Raw genomic sequence first — 26,570 nt, 5'->3', positions numbered from 1 at the left:
GAGTTTCCCAATGTTCGAACAGATATGCAAAAGCTAATAATAGATTCATGGACTTAGATTTTGATAAAAATATTGAAGAATCATATATTATGTACTTTGACATAAATAATTAATATGGTGCAGGAATGAGCGAATTTTTACCTATATCAGATTTTCAGTGGAAAACAAATTTAATGAATTTTGATATTTTTGAAATTCCAGATGATTCTCCCTGTGGTTATATTTTAGAAGTAGACCTAGAATATCCAAAAGATTTACATGAATTGCATAAAGATTTGCCACTATGTCCAGAACATTTCGTTCCTCCAAATCCTGATAGTAAATTACCAAAATTAATAACTAATTTACTTCCAAAGGAAAAATATATTATTCATTATAAAAATTTAAAATATTATTTAAAACTAGGATTGAAATTGAAAAAAATTCATCGAATATTAAAATTTAAGCAATCTCAATGGTTAAAAAAATATATTGATTTAAATACGGAATTAGGAAAAAACAGTTCTAACGTATTTGAAAAAAACTTTTACAAGTTGATGAACAATTCAGTTTTTGGGAAAACCATGGAGAATGTAAGAAAACATAAAGATATTAGAATTGTAACAAAATGGGATGGTAGATACGGAGCAAAAGCTCTTATTGCTAAACCAAATTTCCATAGTTGCAATATATTTGATAATAATTTGGTAATTATTGAGCTTAATGGACTAAAAGTTAATTTCAATAAACCAATTTATGTTGGATTTAGTATTTTAGATGTATCAAAATTGTATACGTATGATTTTCATTACAACTACATAAAAAAACATTTGGTGAAAAATCTAAATTGCTATACACTGATACAGACAGTTTAATTTACCATTTAAAAGTTCCAAATTTTTATGACTACATAAAACGAGATTTAAAATTTTTTGATACTTCTGATTATCCACAAAATAATATTTATGGAATTCCATTAGCAAATAAAAAAATATTGGGATTAATGAAAGACGAATGCAATGGAAAAATTGTAACTGAATTTATAGGTTTGCGCTCTAATCTATATACATACAAAATATTAGGAGAAAAGAAAGAAAAGAAAAAAGCTAAAGGTGTTAAAGGTTCAACGTTAAAAAAAATAACATTTCGAGACTATAAAAATGCACTTTTCAACTATAAAAATTTAAGAAAATCGCAACATTTAATAAAAAGTCAAAAACATGAAGTGTATACTTTAAAACAAACCAAAAACGTTATAAGTTGGAATGATGATAAAAGAATGCTTTTACCAAATTGTACTGATACATTACCTTGGGGTTTTAAAAACTATGAGAAAAATATAATTGTAATTATAATTAAATAAAAAAAGAGAACATTGCATCATAAAGATAGAAGCATCTATCTCATCCCGTAAGAGTGAGAACTTCATCAGATTCTACCTTCTTCTTTCAATTCATACTTTTATCTTCGTCTCATATTTTCTAAACAATACTGCGTGTATAAAAAGGAGCTTGATTAATGGGGTGCTTCATTAATAAAGTGACACTATATTCATCACCTTCGTAAAGACAGTGCTCTTCATAATTTGGATTTTTTAAACAGTGCGCGTTGTTTAAAATAAGTAAGTTTTTAAATTATAAATTTATTTTTTAATAATTAATTAATTAATTAACAAGTTTTTAAAGAATTAATTAAAAATTTCTAAAAATATTTAAATAATTAATAATAATTTTTTATCAATTTTTTAATAATTAATCAATTAATTAACAAATTCTAATAACACAGTGCAACAAATAAAATGTGCACTAAGTTTTGACTTCAGTTTCTGAAAGTACTTATCGAAACTAGCAAAAACCTATTTCAGTTTTGCAAGATTAGCTCGGATTTAAATTTTATCGACATTTGAATTTTTTTTTGAATTTTCACATTTTTCAGTTTTCTGATACGGGCTGATGGGAACACTGGCTATAAAAAGTTTATTAAAAAAATTCGCAATGGTCAAAATTTCACGGAGAGAAGAAAGTAGTCAATCTTACTCAGCCCTGAGTCATAGTTACTAAACAATATGGTGACTTTTTCGTTTAACAAAACAAAAAGTAAACTTCACTAAACGGCCGTTTAGTTATTAAGACTACTAACTTCATTAGTATCGTCTAAGATATAAATTGTCATATCTGCGATTCTGTTTACAATTTACCAAAATAAAATTTAACCTCTTTTATAATAATTAATATAATAGTTAACACTTTATAAATAATTAATTATTTAGAAATAATTATTATTAATTAATTATTTTTTCAAAAATTTATTATATATGGGGAACGAGAAGAAAATCAAGTGATATTTTACAAAAATACACTGACGGTGATATAAGGTAACAATAATAAATCAATTTAAAAATTATAATTTCTGTAATTGTTTAGTTAAATAGAGAAAATTATAAGAGCTATATTTCTTTACAAAATATATTTGTCGCATATTTAAATAAACAGCTAAACTTTTTTTTATAATTAATATGATAACAATAACCTAATATTTGTTGTAATAACAAACATAAATAATAAGTATAACACTGCAAATAAAGTTTTGAAAAATAATATTTTTTCTCGATTTCGTTTAATTTTTAATAGGTAGCTTTTTAATTAATTTTAATATTTTTTTAAAGTTCAATTAATAATATGATTAAAAATGTAAACAGAATTAGTTTTGTCTGCTTTACTAAGCAGACATTCATCCTTACTTCTATGTTTAGTTTGATCGACAAAAAAAATTGAACGCTGTTTTGTAACCTTTACTTAATATTTATTTGTGACAACTCAAATTTTCTTACTAAATGCGTAATAGTACAACTCACTATAACTCTTCTCTCCGTGTTGAAAAGCAATAATCCCTCTTTAATTAGAGAGAAAAAAAAAAATTTGGTCGAAAATTGTTCCAGTTACGAATTTTTTTGGCTTGTTTACATTTTTTGGTTTTATGAAACGGGTGGGTGAGAAAGCTGGCTATTAAAAGATTATAAAAAAAATTCGCAGTGGTAATCATTTGAAGAGCAATAATTCCTCTTTAGTTTCTGACTTTGAAAAAAAAATTTGGTCAAAAATTGTTCGAGTTATGATTTTTTTTTTACTTTTTCACATTTTTCGGTTTTTTGATAAAGCGGGTGGAAACGCTGGCTATTAAAAATGAATTATAAAAATTCACAACGGTCAAATTTTAAAATGCAATAATCCTTCTTTAATTTCTGATAAAAGAAAAAAAATTGGTAGAAAATTATTCGTGTTATTTATTTATTTCTGTACATTTGTATACCCGCGGTCCTGTGCAACCAAGGGTTTTGTTTTTTTTTTTTTTGACTTTTTTCGAAACCAAATATTTCGAATCAAATATTTTATCTTGATCAGAAATTAAAGACGGAATTATGCTCTTCAAATTGTGATCATTCGAAATTTTTTTTATAAATTTTTAATAGCCTGCGTTCCCACCCGCCTGATCAAAAAATTGAAAAATGTGAAAAAGTCAAAAAAATTAATAAGTGGAACAATTTTTGACCAAATTTTGTTTTCTTTGTCAGAAATTAAAGAGGAAGTATTGCTCTCCAAAATGTGACTATTGCGTTTTTAAAAAAGAAAAATTTAATAACCAGCGTTCTCACCCGCCCGGATCAAAAACAAAAAAAATTTGCAAAAGTACGAAAAAAATTCATAACTCGAACAATTTTCGACCAAATTTTTTTTTCAATGTCAGAAATTAGGTTGGAATTACTGCTCTTCAAATGGTGACAATTGCGAATTTTTTTTATAAACTTCTAATAGCCAGCGTTTCCACCCGCTTTATCAAAAAACCGAAAAATGTGAAAAAGTCAAAAGAAAATTCGTAACTCGAACAATTTTTGACCAAATTTTTTTTTCTTTATTCGAATTTAAAGAGCGATTATTGCTTTTCAAATTATGACAATTGGGAATCTTGTGTAATAAACTTTTAATAGATAGCGTTCCAACCCTCTCGTATTAAAAAAACCGAAAAATTTGAAAAATTACAAAAAAAATTCATAACTCAAATAATTTTCGACCAAATTTTTTTTTCAATGTCAGAAATTAAAGAGGAATTATTGCTCTTTAAATGGTGACCACTGCGAAATTTTTTTTAATAATCTTTTAATAGCCAGCTTTCTTACCCGCCCTTTTCATAAAACCAAAAAATGTAAGAAACCAAAAAAAAATTCGTAACTGGAACAATTTTCGACCAAATTACTCATTTTTTTCTTTCTCTGTAATTAAAGAGGGATTATTGCTTTTCAAATTGTGACCATTGCGAATTTTTTTAATAAACTTTAATAGCCAGTGTTCCCATTCGCCCGTATCAGAAAACTGAAAAATGTGAAATTTTAAAAAAAAATTCAAATGTTGATAAAACTCAAATCCGAGCTAATCTAGCAAAACTGAAATAGGCTTTTGCTAGTTTTAATAAGTACTTTCAGAAACTGAAGTCAAAACTTAGTGCACATTCGATGACCTCAAAAATGTTGCACTGTGTAATTAAATAACAAGTTTTAAAATAATCAATTAATAGTTTTTTATAGGTAATTAATTACAATTTTTTTTTAATAATTAATTAATTAATGAACAATTTTTTTTTAATTAATTAAGAATTTTTTTAATATCTTTAATTTGTTTTAAAAAATTTTTGATTTATTCTTAATAATTTTATAATGATTTTGTTATTAACTGACAAGTTTTTGAAAAATTAATTAATTAACATTTTAAAAAAAATTTGTTTTATTCCCAATAATTTTATAATGATTTTTTTAATAATTAACAAATTTTTAAAGAATTAATTAGTTAATTAACATTTTTTAAAAATACTTAATTAATAATTTTTTTTAACAACTAATTAATTTTTCAAAATAATTATTTAACCATTTTTTAAATAATAATTAATTAACAATTTTTATTTTTAATTTGTTTTAAAAATTTTGATTTATTTTTAATAATTTTTTATAATGATTTTTTTTTAATAACTAACAAGTTTTTGAAGAATTAATTAACATTTTTAAAAAATTAATTAACAATTTTTTAAGAACTTTAATTTGTTAAAAAAAAATTTTTTATTCCTAATAATTTTATAATGTTTTTTTTTAATAATTAACAAATTTTTATAGAATTAATTAGTTAATTATCTTTTATTTTAAATATTTATTTAATAATTTTTTTTAACAACTAATTAATTTTTTAAAATAATTATTTAACAATTTTTAAATAATTAATTAACAATTTTTAAAAAATTTGTTAATTATTTTTAATTTGTTTAAAATTTTTTTTTTTATTTATTTTAATAATTTAATAATTTTTTTTAATTAAATAATTTTTTGCTTTAATAATTTCGATTTTTTAATGATTTTAATATTTAAATATTATTTTTTAATTTTAACTTTTTTTACAGTACGGAAGATGTTTAAGAGGCTACTTATATTATTTCTGTAAAAGCTCCAGCAGAATGGTTCTGTAGATCGTCTTCAGCACACAATTTTAGAAAAGTTTGCATGATGGCAATAGCTGTAAGAGCACGAGATTTGAAGAGAAATACTCTCCATTCTGAAGGAAAAACTACTATGACTTACAAAGGTGTAACAGCTGAATTAAGTGAATCATCATTAGGGTTCAAATTCGAGCGACGAGGCACAAATGCCACAGTAAGTAAATTTTTTTTGCAACACTAACCTGTAAAATTGAATTTTACACACAGAAAACTGTGTGTAAAGTACTTCATTTTATAGCGGTGTGTAAAGTGTTACTTTACACACCGCTAGCAGTGTGTAAAGTGAATTCCAGTGTGTAAAGTGATTTTCAGTGCGTAAAATGATTACTTTACGCATTCTTGTGACTGTTTGATGAGAAACCATGAATTAAAGCTTTTAAACAACAATTTACAATCACATTTTTATTTTAGCTTCTAGAAAACTTCATTTAACAGTTCCCCCACTACACCTAAACTTTCAGTAATATTGGCAATATTGCTGCAAGTTTAGTTGTTTTAGTGTTGCAAAAAATTTTGTATGACACTCGTGCGTAAATCAGATTATACTTGTGTGACTTGCAGCACTCGCCTTCGGCTCGAGCTGCAAACGTCACACTCGTATAATCAACGATTTTACGCACTTGTATCATAAATAACTATTATTAAAGGATAATTTTTGCTAATTACTTTACTATGAAGAATAAATAAATAGTTTAAAATATTTTTTTATTTATTTATTCTGCTTTATAAAATTTACATTTTGTAGCAGGAAGTTCCGTAAAATTTTTTTTTTCTGTTTTTTTTGTTTTTTTTTCATTCATTCAGGATAAACGATCGCATTAAAAGGCTGTTTACAATGTAAAGGCACACATTCTTTATAGCTCTTTCGTCAGGCGCATTACAGAGCCGGGTCAAAGCATCACAATTTTGAACATTATTTAAATCAAATTGTTTTAGATAAAAATTTCTGTAGCCTTCGTAGATTGGACACGTGAAAAGAAAATGGTACAATGTTTCACTTTCTTCCCGGTTACACAAACTACAAACTGCACACTGATCCCAACTATATAAATTTCCTTTGTACAAAAATCTTACATAATATTTTGAAGCGAAGCGCAATTGAACGAAAATTTTAGTCAAGTATGTTTTTCTTTTTCTATACAAATATAAAGCTGTTTTATCTTCTAAAGTTCTCATTATATTATGCAACTTCGAATTGGATTGTTCGTACCGGACAATATCTGAAAACTTAAGGTATCTTTCATACCGTTTTAAAGCAAGACTCATTTTTTCGGTCCACGTTTGTAAATTAAGAGAGCTCCATAAGTCTGTTATATTAATTTTTTCCAAAAATACGTTTAGTTGGGCAACCCAATTATACTCGGGTGCTACTTCAATACGTTGCATTAATTTAACCTGTCGCATAAAACATAACCGAGGCAATCGAGTCCCATCCATAGATAATATTTTAATGACATAAATAAGCCGCTTTGAAAATCTTAAACTCGAAACTCACAATGCCCAGTTCCAATCGCAAAGCCGCGTTAAAAGTATACTTTGGCAAAGACAGGAGCTGACAAATGTCTCAACCCCCATACATGTATACAATACATAAGAGTCGCCGCATCAATACTATGATATAACTTACTTTGAGAAGACCAATAATTTATTTTACCATTATATACAATCTGCTTAACTACACCGAAGGCCTGATTTGACCTAGTAATTGCGTTTTCGGTTGCCTTTATGTTAAGTGTAGAACTAGAGAGAACAACGCCTAAATAATTATAAGAACCAACAATGTTAAGTTGTTCTCCGTTCATAACAAATTTCTCCTTTGTTGCTTTTCCCGCCCTTCTGAAGTGTACAATTTCAGTTTTTAAGGTATTTACAAGTTATTTGAATTACAGTATTTCTCAATTGCTCTTATTAATTTTCGCATTCTCGTTGGAGAGTTCGCCACAACAACTGCATCATCAGCATACAAAGACAAGAGCAGACTTGCACAACCGTTAATATTTATGCCCTCATTTCCAGCGTCTCTGAGCTTTTTTCGAAATCCGCAAGAAACAGCGTAAATAACATGGGACTGAGTGGTTTTCCTTGGAGTACACCCTCCGTTACCTCAATTGGGTTTGAAAATTCATTCCCAATCCTAACCATAAAAGATGCTCGGTCATAGATTAACTTAATGATTTTAATCATTTTACCACTCATCTCCATATCATATAACTTTTGCCAAAGTAATGAATGTGACACAGAGTCAAAAGCTCATCGGAAGTCTATAAATAAAGCACATGCAGATGATTTTTTCAATCTTAAACGAAACTGCAGTGCAGATTGTAAGGTATATATATTATCTACACAATTTCTGCTGGATCTAAAACCATTTTGAGATTCTGGTAGAAGCGAGTTTCCTTCGGCCCATCCTGATAGTCTGGTAACTAAAATTTGTGTCAAAATTTTAGCAATGTTGATGTTACATAAGGCAATACCTCTATAGTTATTAGGATTTGTTTTTTCACCTTTTTTATATATTAATGTGATAATTGCCCGTGACCAAGCCTCAGGAGCTCGCTCCTCTTCTATAATTTTATTGAAAAATGAGTGTACTAAAAAGATCCAGGTTGGTGGTAAGTTCTTATAAAATTCAGCATTAATGCCGTCCATACCTGGGGCTTTACCGATTTTACATTTATTAAGCGCGAACACAACCTCCGCGAGCGAGATTTCTCCATCCAGCTCAGGTACGCTTCTATTGAAAAAACCCAAATCCAAGTTTACTCGATTCGGATATACAGAGGCATGAAACTCTTCCCACTCTTCTATTGTTATTTGATTTTTACAATTCTCTTAAAAATAATTCAATTAATAAAAATAATAAATTTAAAATAAGTGAATAATTAACTAATAATTATTATTTCAAACTTTTAATAAATATAAATATATTAATAAATTAAAAGGACTAAAAATAATTGTTGTTAATATATATAAACAAATAATTATTGTTTACAAACAAATTTTAATTGAAATAAATTTAAAAATATTAAGATAAATTAAGTAATATTAATTTAAATTTTGAATAACAATAAATAAATGAATATATTAGTAATATATCAAAATAAATAAATAAAAAAAAATTATAATATATTTTTTTTTGTCTTGTTTACAGAGTGGTGAACCATATGCTTGCTTCCTGGTCACTGCTAAAATACCTGTCGAATGGGTAACGGTGGAATCAGATTTGTCACATTTCAGAAATGCACTAATGATTGCAATAGCGCTTCAGAATTACAATTTCTACATACAATTGGAAGATGGAGATAAAATTTATCTAAGACATCAAGAACTAATTGTAGAATTGGTGAGAGTTTACGAGACGTCATTTATATTACAACGAAGACCAGAACTTCAAATCCCCGAAAGCATGATTCACACGGCTACTGGTGATGAACATTTATATAATATGTTTTATCCTGAAATGAGTTTGCATTTTAAAGAAGAAACAGAGAGTGATATACCACATCGTGAAGGAAACGAAGGAGAGGACAAGGTGGCGAGACATGAAGGAGAGGAAGAGGCGGTGTCACATGAAGAAGAGGGCAAGGCAGTAGGAGAATACGATGAAGAGAAACCAACAGAAGAAAAAGAGAGTCCTGTTGAAATTAAAACTATAGACGACGGCTACGACACAGTAGATAAGCCTGTAGTTAATGAAGGCAATGGTGATGTAAGTGGAGCAGATGTGGAACAAAGAAACGAGGATATTCCTATGAAAGTCGATGATATAGATACTGATGAAGGAATAAGCGAGGAATAAATGCCGATAAAGAAATAAAATGAAAAAAATTATAATTGTTAAGAAAAATAACTAAAATGAATGTTTAGTTGCCTTATTCTTTTTAATTGTTAAAGTAGTATTTTAGAAATTTATTTAATTTATAAATATTAATTTTTAAAAACTTCAACTAACATGTCCTTCGGACGAAAATCGTATAGGTAGTAGATTCTCTCTCTTCTTGGTTATTGATTCAACCAAGGGGTGAGAAACCTACTCATTGAATTCGGAGAAGATAGGATAATTGAAATTAAAAACAGAATTAAGTTAAAGAACAATGATAATATGTATTTTACCCACAAAAAGTCCCTATTACAAATTCGCTAACTTTTATGTGTGTAGAAAAAATAGAAATATGTATGTGTGTTATGTGGTGTAAGACTATGTAATTTAATACAAGATGCTTTACTCAATACTTAGAAATTCTTTCCCTGAAATGTGAATCCAATGACGAATGTTTTATCTTTCTGTCTGTCTCGACACGGTTATTCCAGAAAATTGGGGAAATACCAAATCTACGGTCACTAGATTGATATTTTCACTGAGAACTTTAATATTCCTTTAGGAATACACTAAACCTGAGACTTAAACCTCGTAAAGAAAGGTTGTCTTTACATATATTGGAATTAAAACAAATCCTTTATATTTATTAGAATTATGTTTATCTTTCTGCTGACTCTAGATTTTTTTACTTTACTTTAAATTATTTTATTCTTTTGTATGAATCACAACTTCTTTATATTTATTCTTTACTCTTTTATTTTATTATTTTCTTCAATTCTGTATTCTCAATATTTATTTAATAAATTCTCTTTATTTATTTTCTTTCACTTTATTTCAATATTTTATGTTTTTTTACTTCATCAATTCTTTCAATTATGCACTTCAATTATTTTATTTTATTCAAACATATGTATTCAATTCAACCCTTTTTACTTCGATTTAATTGTATTTTTCTCAAATAAATTCACTTCTTCTTGAACGAACTTTTCTTAATTTAACTCTTTAAAACTTCTAAGAAATATTTCAACTTTGAACACGGCTAACTTGCCGGACTTCGAAAATGCCTGGCCCAAAACTGCCGGCTATAACTACAGGTGACTACGACCTGGACTAAACTGCGGGCCTAAACTGCCCGGGCTAACTGCCGGCTACAACGGCCTGGCTTAAACTGCCCAGATTTCCCAGTGTCAATCAATTTTATTGAAAGACGATTTAGTGGGGAAATCGTATGTGAAGTTTATTGCACTTGACTGTTGCCAAGCCAATTCTGCAAGCTTGCAGATTTAGGCAGTGGCGCGATCCGAGTTCAGTGACTTAGATGCACCACTCCTTATATTGAGCAATTTACTTTTCATATTTTCTAACTATTCCTCAAAAGGGTCAATAAACTGTTTGTCCAAGAAAAGGAATTTATTAAGAAATACCGTGTTTTATTCTTAGGTTTTTAACTTCAAATTGTGAAACTTAAAGGAATGTTAAATTCCATTAAATCTATTATTTATATAAAATTAGATTTTTATCCGATTAAAATACTTTAGATTTAAATATTCAAAAAGAAGAATGTACCTTTTGTGAAATTACAAATGGTTGTATTTTGTGTAAATGTTTTTGTGATGTTTAACAAAATCTCATGTTGCGTGTAATTGTTGCATGTAATTTTAGTTTAAATATAATTAAAAAAGGTATTAACAATATAAAAAGTTACGGAGTTCGGCCGTAACATTAATCTTTATCTTTAAATTTTAATCTTTTAATTTGTTTGATCTTTATGATATAAATTTATAATAGAATAAAAACACACACACAATTATAGTTATAATTATTTTATAAAATTAAAAAAAACTGTGAAAATAAATACGTTTCATCATTCACTTATTATTTGTATATTTAATTTGTCCTTGTTAGTAAAAAAATATTTTTGAGAATTTAAAAAGAGAATAATCATAAAGTGTAAAATAAGTTTTAGAATATTTACCATTATTATTTCATTAATTTCACTTTTCAGTAACTTTTAACTTTAACCCTTCCTAATTTTCAAAAGAAAAAAATTAATTATAAAAAAAAATAATAACTTTAGTTTGAAGTTTTTAACTTATTTTTAAGGTAAGAAACTTAAACTTGTAAAAAAATTAATCGTGAATTGTACTTTATTTTAAATTTAGAAAAAATATGAAAAATAAGTTGAAAGATAATTTAAACCAAATGTTTATTCTAAAATTCCATTAAATTAAAAGTTTATTGATTTAAAATTATTATTAATATTATTACCCAATTATTATTTATATACAATTACATAATTTATTTAAAAATGTATGATAAAATTACAGGTTAAAATAAATTATAAATAGAAATGCAAAATATATACAGATAAAAATATTTATTCTACTTTTTCTGTTTTATGTACAATTTGGATTTAAAAAGTAACTTAATGTATAACATTTTAGCAATGTAAAATCAAACCTTTTTTTCAGCGCAGTGACAGAAACTTAACTCTATATATATGTGACTGTCCACGAGAAAACACGGCCTAGGTCCAAAAAATCAATTTGAGTTTTTTAAGGTAATCGACAGATTTTATGTTGCTTTTTAAAATGCAAAAGTCAAAAGTTAAAAATATCAATTACTTTCGACAATATATCGTTTTAAAGATGTGTATGTCAAGCGTAGTTAACTTCAATCGTAGTACTTCAATCGCTCGCCCTGTGAAATTCACGTTTGGGAGCTAAGCCGTGTTTTCTCGTGGACAGTCACAAATGTATAAAATACATGTGTATACAGAATACTAACCTACGACAAATTCCTAGCAAGGCTGCGTGAAGTAATACGTATAAGTAACAAGATTATTAGCTTATCTCTTTCACTTGTTATGTTGATTATTATGTAACAGACACTGAACTGAACTTTATTCTTTAATTCTGTTTTAACAACGCTTCTTTAAAAAAAATTATTTTAATGAAATATAGTTCTTAAATTTATACAATTTTTCTTACAATATTACTTAAGGGTTTATATTCAATGATGCGGTCATGTAATATTAAACAATAAGCGGAAGTATTTAGTAGAAAATTTTCTCTTGACTCAAATTCCAAACGAATATCCACGGGGCCACTTTTAAGTGATTCATTTTGTTTTGAACAATCAATTACTATTAAGGGGGCATATTCCAAAAACTCTTTTTTTGTCAAAAAAGGTTGAGATTCTTTACCATAGTAAACAGTTTGAAAATTAGTATACATTTCGTACAGTGTAGAATATTGATTTCTATTAAAATTCAGATTCATATTACCATATGAAAAACCTTGTGAATTTAAAAATAATTTTACATCAGTAATATTACAATGATCAAAATAACTCGAGTTTACAGCTATATTATTTTTTTGTTTCTTTGAAAGCCTAATATAATAAATCTAGGTTTTTCCAATTGTGTTGAAGTTTTCACACTCCAGATGTGTTTTTGAGTTAATGGTAAGAGAGGATATTCGTATAATTCCCAAGTTCGAAAACTAATTGGAATAGATGGATTCTTTTCTATATATTTTAATAACTTAAATTTTCAAGCATCTGACAGTTTAACATAAGGTAATGACCATTCAATTTTTTCAATTGTAATTCTAAATTCTTCAAGAGGTGCTGTTTGTAATACTGCATTTGTATCGGCTCTTGACCTTGTAAAAATAAGCTCATGTGTAGCGTTGACAATAACTTTTTGATAATCTTCAGCAAAACCAAAAAGCATATTTAATGGCACACAAAAATCAAAATAACCTTGTGCATTTGTCAATGTCGGTTTACCAGTAAATTCTAACCAGCTAACATTTTCTAAAAATTTACTCTGACTTGCATTAAAAGAAACATAATTTTTTATTAAACTTGTAAGACCAACATTTTTATTTTTGTCAATTTCTATACCATTAAGCTCGTATTTTGCTTCTTCGAATAAGAGACAGATGCCATTAGAAATTAGTGACGTGTTTGCTACAAGAGTTCCATCGGCTTTTACAAGTCTTCCACTTATATGAATTCAACTTTTACTTGGCAGTAGGCAGTGGTCCTGATTTTGAACAGCAATTCGTATTTCATCACTATTATTGTACTTCGATGAAGCATATGGTTGCTGCGCATGAACTTCATATTGCGAAATAGATTCATCAAAAATTATTGGTCTTTCAATATTTAAAATTTCCTCTTCCATAGCAAACTATAACTTTTCGAAAAACAAATGCACAAATACAAGTACAAAATACTGTAAATCGTTTCCACTTTTTCTTTTCACAACTTTTAGACCTAGATTTTTCAGAAACTGAAGATTTTGAGGTGTTAATCTTTTGAAGATTTGTCGTCGACTGATTTTTTTGACATTGTGTTACAGTTTTATAACTAAATTCAACCTTATTTCGAATTTTAAAAATAATTCCCATTATTATTATTATACGACCTTAATGTGTTATCTGATAGTTATAGTTTCTTCTCGAAAATTAACTAAATTTCCATCTTGATCGACTATTCGCAATTGAATATAATCTATTGTCTTGACCGAGACTGGCAAGTAAATGACGTGATTTGGTACTTCCACGATTTTATATCCTGGTGGAACAATAGGAAAAAATTGATGAATTGTGTGTACTTGTTCACCATTTATATATGCTCCTGTAGTTATATTACATTCTACTCTTAACGAATTTACTTTAATAATAGAAACTGGTTGATCTGATTCGTGGTAATCTTTAGCTGCTAATTTTCGATGAGAAAATCCTAATAAACGACCAATTGAGTCTTTAGGTTCAAAATTAATTTCTTCATCGCAATAAATAATACATTTTAAAGTATTATTATTAGGTTCAATACTAATATTACAACCTCGACTTTTTAAAATTTTTTGTAAATCTCTATTAATGTCACTTATATCGCAACTTCCGGTTGTCATAAAATAAAGCTCATCACCTACATAAAATTTATTATTACCAATATCTACATTAGGAATCGAATTATATGAAAGAAATTCAACAAGCCCTAATGCATACTTTTTATATGGTGATAATTCAATTGGTGGAAAGTATTGAGATTCTAAGATGGATGAATTACCAGGTAACGTTAACGTAATGGATTCGTTCATGATTAACTCAAATAAGAGACTGACTCTTAAAGTTAAAATTTTATTTATTTATATACACAGAATACATATCATTAATATTTAATTGATTACACAAAAATTTAAGACATAAATGTCGACATACAAATGTGTCATAATAAACGCTTTGCTAGTTTAAGTAAATCGATGTTTGTTAACGCACGGTGCGGTAATTTCACTTTGGATTTTTGTTTTGAATTTTCCTTTTTTTTAAACCACGTCCCTGAATGTGTGGTTTTAAATGAATTCCTACTCCTTCCTTGTGAGGTTTTAAATAAAGTCCTTTGCCCAATGAAATAGCTTCCATTGCTTCGTTATGACGTTTACTTTCTTCCAGTTGCTTTTTTGCGACATCAGCATCATTTACAGCTTTTGCAATACCAGCTGCTCCACCTGCAATGGCTCCTGTTGCACTTAGTCCCGCGAAAATAGGAATAGGGAAGGGTAAAATTTCCCCCACTTTAGTAGAAACTGGTAAAATGCGAGGTTTTTTCACTTTTCCTTTTCCACCAGCTTTTTTACAGCTACGCGTGCTCCAAGTAAGGCAGATTTAATAACAGCATTCATGTTATCACTTGGATTCATAGTTTTTTTAGCTGCTGAAATAATTTTTTTTAACCTGGAAATAGTAGTGGTAGGTCTTTCTTTGATTTTTTTTGTCTTATTTAGACCCATGCCTAATTTAGATTTGGCTTTCATTGCATTTGTTATCGTATAAGCGGCAAGTTTTTCACGAACACTAGCGTTTGGTGCAGTAACACGACTCCAAGTTTTTTCCGCGAGTACTTTATCTGCAGCGTTTCTAGCTTCAATATTCTCCTTATTTCTTAAATAAGAAATGTCGTGTTCTTTACATGCTGCGTCTAAAGGATTAATTCCTTGGTCACCACTAACAAGTCGCTTAGCTAATTTTGTTCCTGGACCACAATACTGATAGCCAGGAATATGTAGTTCAATTGGTAAATTATTTATAATTTTATTTAAAATGCCTTTTCCACGTCTTATCTCTTTCACAGATTGCTTACAACTGACTTGTTTTTTATTTGCGTGCACAATCATATCCTTACCATAACTGAATGATATACTAAAAAAATTAGCTTTATAAGCAGATTATTTATAGGTTTTTATTTAGTTCAAAGAACGATGGAGTTTAATGCACAACCTATCAAGTTACCCGTTATTAATTTTGATTCGGTAGTACAAAAAAGTGAAAACAAACAACGACATGGTAATTTATTACCGAATAGTGTACGAGCAATATTTTGTGGACCTTCTAACTGCGGAAAACAAATGCATTACTTGCACTTTTAATACATCCAAATGGATTAAAATTTGAAAATGTCTATGTTTTTTCAAAATCTTTAAATCAACCAAAATATAAATTTTTAGAAAATGTTTTACAACCAATAGATGGTATAAAATATTTTCCATTTAATGAGCATGCAAATGTAGTTTCTCCAAATGATGCACGACCTAACTCAATATTTATATTTGATGATGTCGCGTGCTAGAAACAAGATAACATTAAAGCGTTCTTTGCTATGAATAGACACAAGGCCGTCGATTGTTTTTACTTATGTCAGACATATGCTCGTATTCCAAAACATTTGATACGAGACAATGTAAATTTATTAATTCTTTTTAGGCAAGATGAAATGAATCTCAAGCATTTATATGACGATCATGTTAACACAGATATGACATTCACAAAATTTAAAGAAATTTGTAATTCTTGTTGGAAAAATAAGCACGACTTTCTAGTAATTGATAAAGATTCTAAAATTAATAATGGTAGATATAGAAAATGCTTTAATTGCTTCATAAAATTAGAAGACTAATATAATTAAATGACAGTATGTTTTTATACATTAATTGAACAACATGCCTTCTTCACAAGTTGAAAATATGCGAAAACAAAAAAACATTCTTGGTGAAATAGCTAAAGCAAGTCAAGCAATTCGATGGAAACATAGATTAATGAAGTTGGGCAAGGAACAAATTGAACAGTCGTTAAATGACACATTTAAACCAATAGTGACACCATTTAAGAAATTGACAGATGAAATTGAAATTGTAAAAAGTATTCAACCTACTAAAATGCAAATAAAAAATGAACAAGAATTGAAAGAAGAAATTCTGGATTCCATCGACAATATTTATACAAATTCACAAATAAAAGAAGAAGAAGATGAAATGTCATTTAAAACTGCATCATTTGATGATAGTTTTATTAAAAGTAAAGATTCAGAAATTCATCATTCATCTTATACTTTAGAAAAAACACTTGTAAACGATTATTTACAATTATTGGACAAAAAGAAAAAAGAATTAGACAATGTATATGGTGTTCGAAAATTAAATAAAGGATTAATGATTGGTGATTCACCAATAAATTTTGAAGACAATATTATTTTAAGTTTACATCGCAAGGAGATTTTAACATGGAAAATAAAAAACTTTGCAATTTATCTGATGCTCAGGACGAAAAAGATGCAGTCAATTTAAATCTCGTCAATAAAATTGTAAAAACCGAAGTAAACGCCATCTATGATGTAATAAAATCTTTGAAATCCGATGTAATTAAAAATAATATAAAGCTTACAACATTACAAGATACTATAAAACAATTTATTGAGAATGTGAAAAAGTAATATAGAAGTGTTATCAATAAAAAAAATTATTATCAAGGAAAAGAATTTTATAATTTAAATTTTAAAAATCTTATTTCAAAATATAATATTAATTTGTATTCAACGTTTAGTAATTTAAAAGCATCTATTTGTGAAAGATTTAATCGCACTTTAAAAAACAAAATGTGGATGAAATTTAGTTTACGTGGTAGTTATAAGTGGATAGACATTTTAAATGACTTAATATTTTCGTATAATAGCACCAAGCACCAAACTATTAAAATGAAACCTAAGGATGTAAATAATAAAATTGAAAGACATTTATTGTTGAATATATTTAAGAAAAATTATATTGTTAATAGACAATTGAAAAGATTTCAAGTTGGTGATAAAGTACGTATAAGTAAATTTAAACATGTATTTGAAAAAGGTTATATTCCAAATTGGACTACAGAAATATTTACTATAAGCCATGTAAAAAATACAAATCCAGTAACATATCTTTTGAAAGATTTTCAGGAAAATCCAATTAGTGGATGTTTCTACGAGCAAGAACTTTCTAAAGTTAAAAATCCTGATATATATTTAATTGAAAAAATAATTAAAAGGCGAGGTAATAAAATTTTTGTAAAATGGTTAGGTTTTGACAGGACACATAACACATGGATAAATCAATCTGAATTGTAATAATTTTTTATTTGCAATAAAACATTTATTTATTCAAAACATGTGTTTATATTACACTAATCCCAATATCATTAAGTTTAGGAATAATTTCACATAATTTTTTAGATAAATTTTTTAAATTAAAATTAATAATATCAACAAGTAATGTCTTATATTCAAAACTTGAAGAAAATTTTTTTTTGTTTTTTTTCAATTTTAATTATTAATTTTTCACAATTGTTTTTAACAAAGTCTTCAATTTCTTTTTCATTAAATTGATTTGCTTTCCATAAAATTTCAGCAATAGATTTTACAATTGAATTAAACACTTTCTTTAAATGTATTGAAGATAAGTATTCAAATTGCTGATCCACACATGAAATGAGATTCTCCAAAATATAAAATGATGATTCTTTTATAATGAATGGAGAAGACAGTTTCTTCTCAATCCTTCTATCTACAAGTGTCACAGTATTCTCTCCCAAAAAAATTCTAAAACATATTTCAAAATTTCCACATTCAATAACGTTCATTGGTGATTTAGTTCGATTAAAGTAATTTGAAATAGTTTCTAGATAAGTTTTAAAAATGATCCAATCTTGCAAGTCTAATGAAATTTTACATCGTGGATGGCTTGAAACAAATTTCAAAACACTGCACAATTCTCCATCACTTTTCAATTCTAGCCCTATTGTAATTTGCTTTGTAAACGAAGAATTTAAATTGAATGTACTTGCAAGGATCAGTTGATTTCTTGGCAAATAAGAATTTTTTTTCTTTTTCTTACAATTGAATAAATTCTATGTAATTGTATGTTCCTTCAAGATACTTTAATCCCAATTGATTTTTTGTAATTAAATCTTTTAACCCTTTAATAAACTGTTAATAAACTTTCATGTTCGTTAATAGTGTCAAAAATTCTTTTTGGTAAAAACACTGAAAATTGATTGTCAATTTCAGCTACGATTCGACAACCAAATCTAGTTTTCACTTGATTTATATTTGAAACAACGTATATTTCATTTACACTGAGTTCACTTAATTTTTTATTCGGAAGAAAATTTTTTCCTTGGCCAGCTTTGTTTAATTTTTCAAAATTCATGGTTTATTTAATATTTAATTTTTAAAACTTTTTTGATAAATCTTTGCAATTATCAAAAGAAGAATTGCTCTCTTCTTTAATACTTAATTTTTTAAATCTTTTTGTTAAATCTTGGTAATTTTTAAAAATTTTGAACGATTGATTTAAAGTTCGTTCAAAATTAGAATTTTTTCTCTCAATCCGATCACACACGGAGAGAAATCTGCTGCTAATATTACTCGAAAGAGCACATTACTTAAATTGCTTAACGTTTCTCTTATATTTTTAGCATGGATTCATATACTTATTGTAAAAATACTTTCAATGCAATAAGCATAAGAGACAGTAGCTAATTTTGCACGAAATCTTTATTATAAATACAAAGAGAACGTGCTATAAAAGTATTAGATTCTTCTTATAAGAATCGCTCGAACTCCGACTGATTTTCAGGCGGACTTTATACAACACAATCTTACTTGTGTATACGCACATATAACTTACACACACATATATTTCTCTGGACAGTTTTGTCGTCCTGTAAAACATTATATATTATATGTAGTATTTAATACTTGTTGCTGTTATAAAAAGATAATATTTATTTAATAGTAAGTATATTATTTAAAAATTATTGCATTTTTATTCGTGTTTGAATATATAAGCAACATGTGAAAATTGTTAGGTTATGTTATTGAAAACGTCACCGCTTTGTACGCGTTCCGTTCCTCGAAACCATCCAGAGAAATATATGTGTGTGTGTGAGTTATATGTGCGTACACGCAAGTAAGATTGTGTTGTATAAAGTCCGCCTGAAAATCAGTCGGAGTTCGAGCGATTTTTATAAGAAGAATCTAATACTTTTATAGCACGTTCTCTTTATATTTATAATAAAGATTTCGTGCAAAATTAGCAGCTGCTTTTTGTTTTTATTGCATCGAACTCTCCATTACATTAAATAGATGATTTCGTATATAAATTATTATAACCTCAAGCTAAATTTCTATTCACCAGTGACTAATAAAATTTGTAAAGATTCTACAAGCAATAATAGCAACAGATTTCTCTCCGTGCACATTTAATATTGTTTACTTTGAGGGTTTGATACTGACTGATGAACAACATTAAATTTGCCATCCTTTTTATACCCAACAACTAACTAATAAACATTCCTTTCAACAATAACATTTTTGATAATCAAAATAATATAATAGACATTTAAATTCCACTAGTGATAATCAAATTCTTAACAAGTATTAACTTGCACAAATTGTTTTAAAATTCCTATGTTATCTATTTATAAATAACGTTTCAAAACACCTATTATATTATTATTTATAACATTTATTTATTTATCATGCAATCTGTCGAATTATAACAAAGGATGTTTTGTCTTGATTTTAACTGCACTCTAAAAGTACGCAAAATTCTTAAGATAATAATAATAATAAATTCTTAAGATAATAATAATACATTTTAAAAATGTAAACAAATGCACATTATTATTATTTATCATTGAAAAAAATGAACTTTAAAATTCCTTTCTTATTACAGACAAATTGAATTACTCATCACAAATATACAGGGAGTGTTCTAGATATTGCAGAAATCAAGGTCATATCCAGAACGCTCCCTGTATATCTACTCTTATGAAAAAATCTAAAGAAGCCATTTTCGAAAATAATTTTTTATCGCTTTGTTTAAATACAATAAATAAACGAAGTAGTGTATGTCTGAACAAAACTCAAAACTTTTACCTCCTCTTCTGATAATTATAAAAATTCAAAAGTATTTGTCAGATAAATTACTAACTTATAGAACAACTCATAAAGGAATTGGGGATTAATCAATCAACATTTTTATTTTGGGTGGACATTTGACGTGCAATCCGTCATATACATTTGTAATAATACTGAGAAGTTTCAATAATAAATTACTCCTACATTTTGTTCAATTCAGGAGGCTCAGCAGGTTCAGTAGTGGCATCAAGATTAAGTGAGATTCCAGAGTGGAAAGTTCTTCTCCTTGAAGCTGGTCCTGATGAACCACCCGGCACTAGCATACCAAGTATGGTTGGAATGTTTCTGGGTAAGATTAAATTTTTCTTTGGGTAATATGAATGTATTTGTGTTTAGTTTTTACATTTTGAATAGGAAGTGATATTGACTGGCAATACAATACAACGAATGAAAAATTTGCGTGTTTGTCTACCGATGGATCGTGCAGCTGGCCAAGAGGTAAAAATCTTGGTGGAACTTCTTCTCATAATGGAATGATGTATATTCGAGGTCATCCGCAAGATTTTAACAACTGGGAAACGCTTGGAAATAAAGGGTGGTCGTGGAAAGAGGTACCCTACATATTTACCCGGCGAGAGTAAGGCTGGGTGGCATCCACCCAGTGTAATTTTGATTTTTCGTTAATTATATAATATATATATATATATGTCATGTTAATATAATATATAATGCCAAAATGTGGTGTACGCGGACTATAAAACCAACGATGAATGACAAAAATGGTTTTCATTTAAATATATAGTAAAAAACCATAAATTACTATTCAGGTAATTTACCATAAATATTGGAACTGATAAATAATGCTTTTTTCTAAAGTTTAATGATATGATTTTTTATAAGCCAATAAATTCGCTCGCCGGCTGGAGTGCGAGTTCTTAATTAAATTAGTTAATATTTTAATATGGCGTAAGGCTCCATCTAATTACCAAGATTTTATTCAAATATGTGTTTGCTATGATTTAGACGAGAGCCAGGTGTAGTCATTAACACTTTTCACAGAAATATATATATCTAACAAAATATTAATAAAATAAAAGATAATAAAATGTATAAAAATAATAATACCAATAAAAAGACTAGCCTAGATTTACTTATGAGCATAAAACTAAATGAATTAAAAATCATAAAATATCAGATTGCCTGATAACTCTACGTGACGAACGTGACTAGTACGTACACTCTGAAAAGGATGTCTGATTAGTAGACCGCGATTTTTAACCCAGGGGTAACATTGAGAATTCATAGAGACAGGTATTCTCTCGCAAGGGCTCCTACAGAGAAGTTGCAAAGACCAGAATGGGGAAGAGAAGGCGTTCACCTTAGTGCAGAGCACCATTACGTTCATTAAGATGCGCTTTGAGTAAAAGAATCGAATTTAGGAGAGTTCCAAGTAGAGCTACCCAGTGAGAAATAAAAGGTCTAACCGACGTCTAAGAAGTTGAGAGGAGATCTAGGTCTAGATTCGTTCTAGAAATATTAAATGTACATGTTAAAATTGTTTGATTTCAAAGACATTTGTATTTGACATTCAGTCGCTTAGTGTAATTTTACACACATTTTATATAAAATTTAATATTTTATAAATTTCGCTATATTGACGTACTCGGTATATTGACACTGTTGAGAAGCAAGTAAATGCATCTACGATATTGTGTTTAATGGTAACTTTACGAATGTCAAATTTTTTCAGGACATTATCTAACAGACGTATTTGCAATTACTTAGATATCGAATAGATTGTCTAAATCGTCCATTGTACCTCTCATTTCTTCATGGTTCACACCAACAAGAATTAATTTCTCTATTCGAAGTCCTAGACAGCTATTAGACATCTACTTAGCATCTAAAATGTCGAATAGACTTTTGCGAATGAGCAGCCGAACCTGCGCGGTAGACGTCTAATATACAACAATTTTGACGTCCATAGATATCTTGTGGCGTTCCATTTTGACGTCTATATAGATCTCGATTTAGATTCCACATACACTACCGTCGGGAATTATCGGTACGGCTGCACGCGCACGGCCCAAAAACATACCAATCTTTAAATCACGATTTTTTTGTAAATACAAATGTCAGAAAATTAACAAATATACCATTCGAAAGATTATTAAATTCTGCGATTAATGATACATAGCTGAAAATTTTAATAATTTATACCAAATTAGCAGCAATCGGCAAATTTGACAAAAAAAATTAAATAATAAAATTTTTTTGAAAATCTTTTGAACCCCTGCACATTTTTTAAAAATTGTAGAAAAAATTTGAAACTTATATAGGTGTAATCATTCAAGTCTCATCTTTAATTTAAGACCAAAAAAGTTAAGAAATCTTATTCGGTTATCGAGATATCATTATAAACGGCCGAGCATTTTCAGCAAAAACCGTTCAAAATCGACTAACTCAATGCATTTGTCAAAAAACATGCTCCGACGTTTATAATGATATCTCACGAACCGAATAAGATTTTTAAACTCTTTTGGTCTTAAATTAAAGATGCGACTTGAATGATTACACCTATATAAGTTTCAAATTTTTTTTACAATTTTTAAAAAATGTGCAGATTGCTGCAATTTTTGTATAAATTATTAAAATTTTCAGTTATCTATCATTAATCGCAGAATTTTATAATCTTTCGAATGGTATCTTTGTTAATTTTCTGACATTTGCATTTACAAAGAAATCGAGATTTAAAGATTGGCATGTTTTAAGGCCGTGCGTGTGCAGCCGTACCGATAATTCCCGACGGTAGTGTAGATAGATGTTTTAGACGTTGTATAGATCTTTCATTTCTGACTGGATATGGTATAACCTAGCTTGGCTCCTTCATTTGTTAATTTATCTTTGATTATTATAATTTCATTAGTTTTACAATCATTTTTAGTTTATATTCCTCTTAAATATAGGCTACGATTTTACAGGACCACAAAAAAAATGGAAATTTTTCCACGTCAAACGGTATATGATTTTCTGAAGTATTTTGATGCATTGAATACGAATCTAAAGTCCGATTTTCTCTATGTGGTCAGGATTTTTTCTAACTTAAAATAACATGTATAATCAAACACGTAACTCTAAAATCTTAAGGGCTTTGCTTCTGCTGGTTTTTGGCGTCGCTAATTACGTAGCCGATGTCACTTTTATGAAAATTAAAAATAGATGGATGCAATATGGAGGAAAATTTTTTAAAAATTATTAAATTTTCATGAGAATCTGTACATCTAGTGGTTTTCGGTGTCGCTGATTATAAATCCGATGCCAGACATAAAAAATCTAAAATGAAGACTGAAATATGCAACATTAATTTATAATAAAAGATGAAAAAATTGTAAACAAAAATTTTTTACGAAGACTAGCTTTACTGAATTTTTTTTCTAAACAAGATTCATTCGTTTTTTATAAAGTGTAGATGGAGTCGAATTTGGAATATTTCACTAGAGAGAAATCACGTCTGTGAAGAGTCAGTACGCTCGCTGACCCTCTTATCCAATTAGAAATATACCGAAATAATTAAAAGTCTCTGTGGAGTCGATTCTTAACCCAAGAAGTTCCTGAGGCGAAAAAACAATTTCTCAGCATCGCTTCAAGTGAAAGAATAGCTCCTCATTTCACTTGGGGAGGTAAAGGGGAAGAGAGTGAGTGCTAGTCTTCCCTGAGAGCACCCACGGATCAACCGATGCATTGGTACAGAGACTCGTTAGCACCCGTAGTACGTAGTACATCTCCTTCTGGGAACACAAGAGCTAATGAACGGAATAGCACCTCTCGTTCTCTCTGTCAGGCTAAGAAAGGATATTTTTCGGTCAGGAATAGCACCTCACCAACTTGTGTGAACTGAGTAAATTCTAAGTGCAAGCAAGGTATATGTATAGAAGTCTGGTCGCTATCGAAGTTAGTCGCGCGGTGGGGGCTGTGACGGAGGCGTGACGCGGCAGTGTATGCGCGGTGGCTATTATCTACGCGACTAACAGGCTTAACGCACTATAGTATATATATAGATATACTTTCTGTACGAAATGTAATTTCTCACGTCAGATTTTAAAGGCTGTCGTTGCAAACTTAATAATTAATTTTGTAGTACACTGGAAGCCCGATCAGCGGTTGGCTCCGGGGGTGCTCTACCGCTATTCGAGCGTATACATATAGGACCGTACGAACTGTTTAATGATGGGGTAGGGAAGTGTATGGTATGGTGGCGGACACTTTGTTTTTTGCGTCTCTCTCTCTCAAAAAACAATATTTTTCAAAATTTCAAAAGGAGGCAGTTGCTGACATCTATTAAGCATATTTCTGTCAGAAGCGGTTGTTTAAATTTAAATGCAGTGAAATTTGACAGCTCTTGGCGCAAAACACTGATTTTTTTATTTTTGAAAGTTGTAAGGTATGGTGGCGGATTTGGTGTATTCAACTAAAACATTATGTAGATGTTAAAATCATTTATTAAAACTGCCAGAAATGATAAAAAATAAGAAAAAGAGAAAAAACTGATGATTTTACATTATAGAAAAAAAAGTTTCACTTCAGTTATGGTTACAATGTGGACATGTAAAGTAGCTGGTGACTGTTTTAACGCAACTAGAATAAGAGAGGACCGCAAGTGTCGCATATTCGAGAATTGTTGCGGTGGAGCACAAGAAGCCTTAGTACACAAAAAATGCAAAGACAATTGAAACTCGTGCAAAAAAATGATCCGCCACTGTACGTTACAAAAATAACGCCATCATACCTTACAAGCTATTGATGAAAATATGATGGTGTTACTATCATACAGAGCTAATTGAGAAAAATGTAAAATACAAAAAACTGTTGTCCAAGGTCTAAACAATACGTTCCATACATTTACCTGACTCAATTTCCAAAAAATCTTCACTCTGGCACTATTAACACATATATCCAATAAAACTTTTTATTTTTTTTACTACATTTTTATTCAAAATCACTTAGAGTACAAAGCACGCGTTTGCTCATTAATACTACTGCATATAAAATGTCATTACAATAAAAGACATCGATCATAGTGATAAGGCGTTCAGATGTGACGTTACATGCCAGATTTGAGAAGTCCACCACCATACTTTACACGCCACGATACCTTACATTCCCCTACCATTATTTTACTACTGAATTTTTTTAAGGGTCCAGAGCGTCTTTAATGTATACGGTACTGCCACAACTTTACGACTCCCTCTTTGACCCTCGCCCGCCCCATCTGCAAACGACGTAATCAAGCTACCGCTGATCGGGCTTTCAGTGTATAATTTTGGAAGTTTGTCGAATCATCAACCGGTAGCTTAAAAACTCTTTCAGTTAAAAATTTATCTTTCATATTGCATCCGCCATTTTTAATTTTCAAAATCTAATAACGGATTCGCAATCAGCGATCCCAAAAACCCAAGCACTTTACACCATATTTAAATAGTTATTAATTTAATTGAGAACACGGACTGGAAAAAAAAGCTTATTATAATAAAATACAAATTTTTATAATTTCATTTCTATTCGTGATCTTGACACCTTTAAAATTATTTCTGCAATGTATTATAATTCTCTAAAATTAGTTGACAACTATTTCATTCGAAATATAACAAAATGACTCTAAAGTCTGCAAACCACTCCACCTCTATCATCCCTCACCCAATACTTCACACCATTTCTAACCATCCACTCGAATACATTCTTTACCTGTTCTTACCTCCATCCCATTCACTCTCTTAGTCCATGCTCTTTCCCTCAATAGCCACACCATCCTTTGCTCTCTCCGCAACAAAACGGCTTAGGAACGTCCAATGTTCTAAAAACGTTTTTAGAACATAAAACGTTTTTAAGACGTTATGTGGAGGACATGAAACGTTTTAGGAACGTTTCTAGAACAAAGACGTTTCCGTGCCCAGAGGGTTCTTATCACACTTCCTTTCAATCCCCCTTTTTTTCCTTT

At 28.8% G+C, this 26,570-nt stretch overlaps 2 protein-coding genes across 7 annotated transcripts in view; both read left to right on the top strand.

The window, feature by feature from the left end:
* LOC122507649 (glucose dehydrogenase [FAD, quinone]-like) overlaps positions 1 to 26,570 on the top strand; it is a 404,897-nt gene that overhangs the window by 220,348 nt on the left and 157,979 nt on the right. For all 6 annotated transcript variants that reach the window (XM_043620473.1, XM_043620470.1, XM_043620469.1 and 3 more), the window contains 2 exons: positions 20,796 to 20,924; positions 20,990 to 21,186. In XM_043620473.1, the coding sequence (XP_043476408.1) occupies positions 20,796 to 20,924; positions 20,990 to 21,186 (326 nt within the window). The remainder of the gene's footprint in view (positions 1 to 20,795; positions 20,925 to 20,989; positions 21,187 to 26,570) is intronic.
* LOC122507650 lies at positions 759 to 9,380 on the top strand. The gene is made up of 3 exons (XM_043620475.1): positions 759 to 1,600; positions 5,419 to 5,668; positions 8,666 to 9,380. Exons 2-3 carry the CDS (start codon positions 5,519 to 5,521, stop codon positions 9,311 to 9,313), a joined length of 798 nt encoding a protein of 265 aa, XP_043476410.1. The 5' UTR covers positions 759 to 1,600; positions 5,419 to 5,518; the 3' UTR covers positions 9,314 to 9,380.

The sequence above is a fragment of the Leptopilina heterotoma genome, unplaced genomic scaffold, assembly GCF_015476425.1.
Source record: "Leptopilina heterotoma isolate Lh14 unplaced genomic scaffold, ASM1547642v1 Lhet_50, whole genome shotgun sequence".
Lineage (NCBI taxonomy): Eukaryota > Metazoa > Arthropoda > Insecta > Hymenoptera > Figitidae > Leptopilina > Leptopilina heterotoma.
The sequence above is the reverse complement of the archived record's forward strand: the minus strand, read 5'-3'. Positions and strand labels throughout refer to the sequence as shown.

Excerpts from the sequence above, each read along its gene's own strand:
- LOC122507650 (XM_043620475.1), top strand. The coding sequence starts at position 5,519 with ATGATGGCAATAGCTGTAAGAGCACGAGATTTGAAGAGAAATACTCTC. Across the intron at positions 5,669-8,665 it reads GACGAGGCACAAATGCCACA|AGTGGTGAACCATATGCTTG; the intron begins GTAAGTAAATTT and ends TCTTGTTTACAG.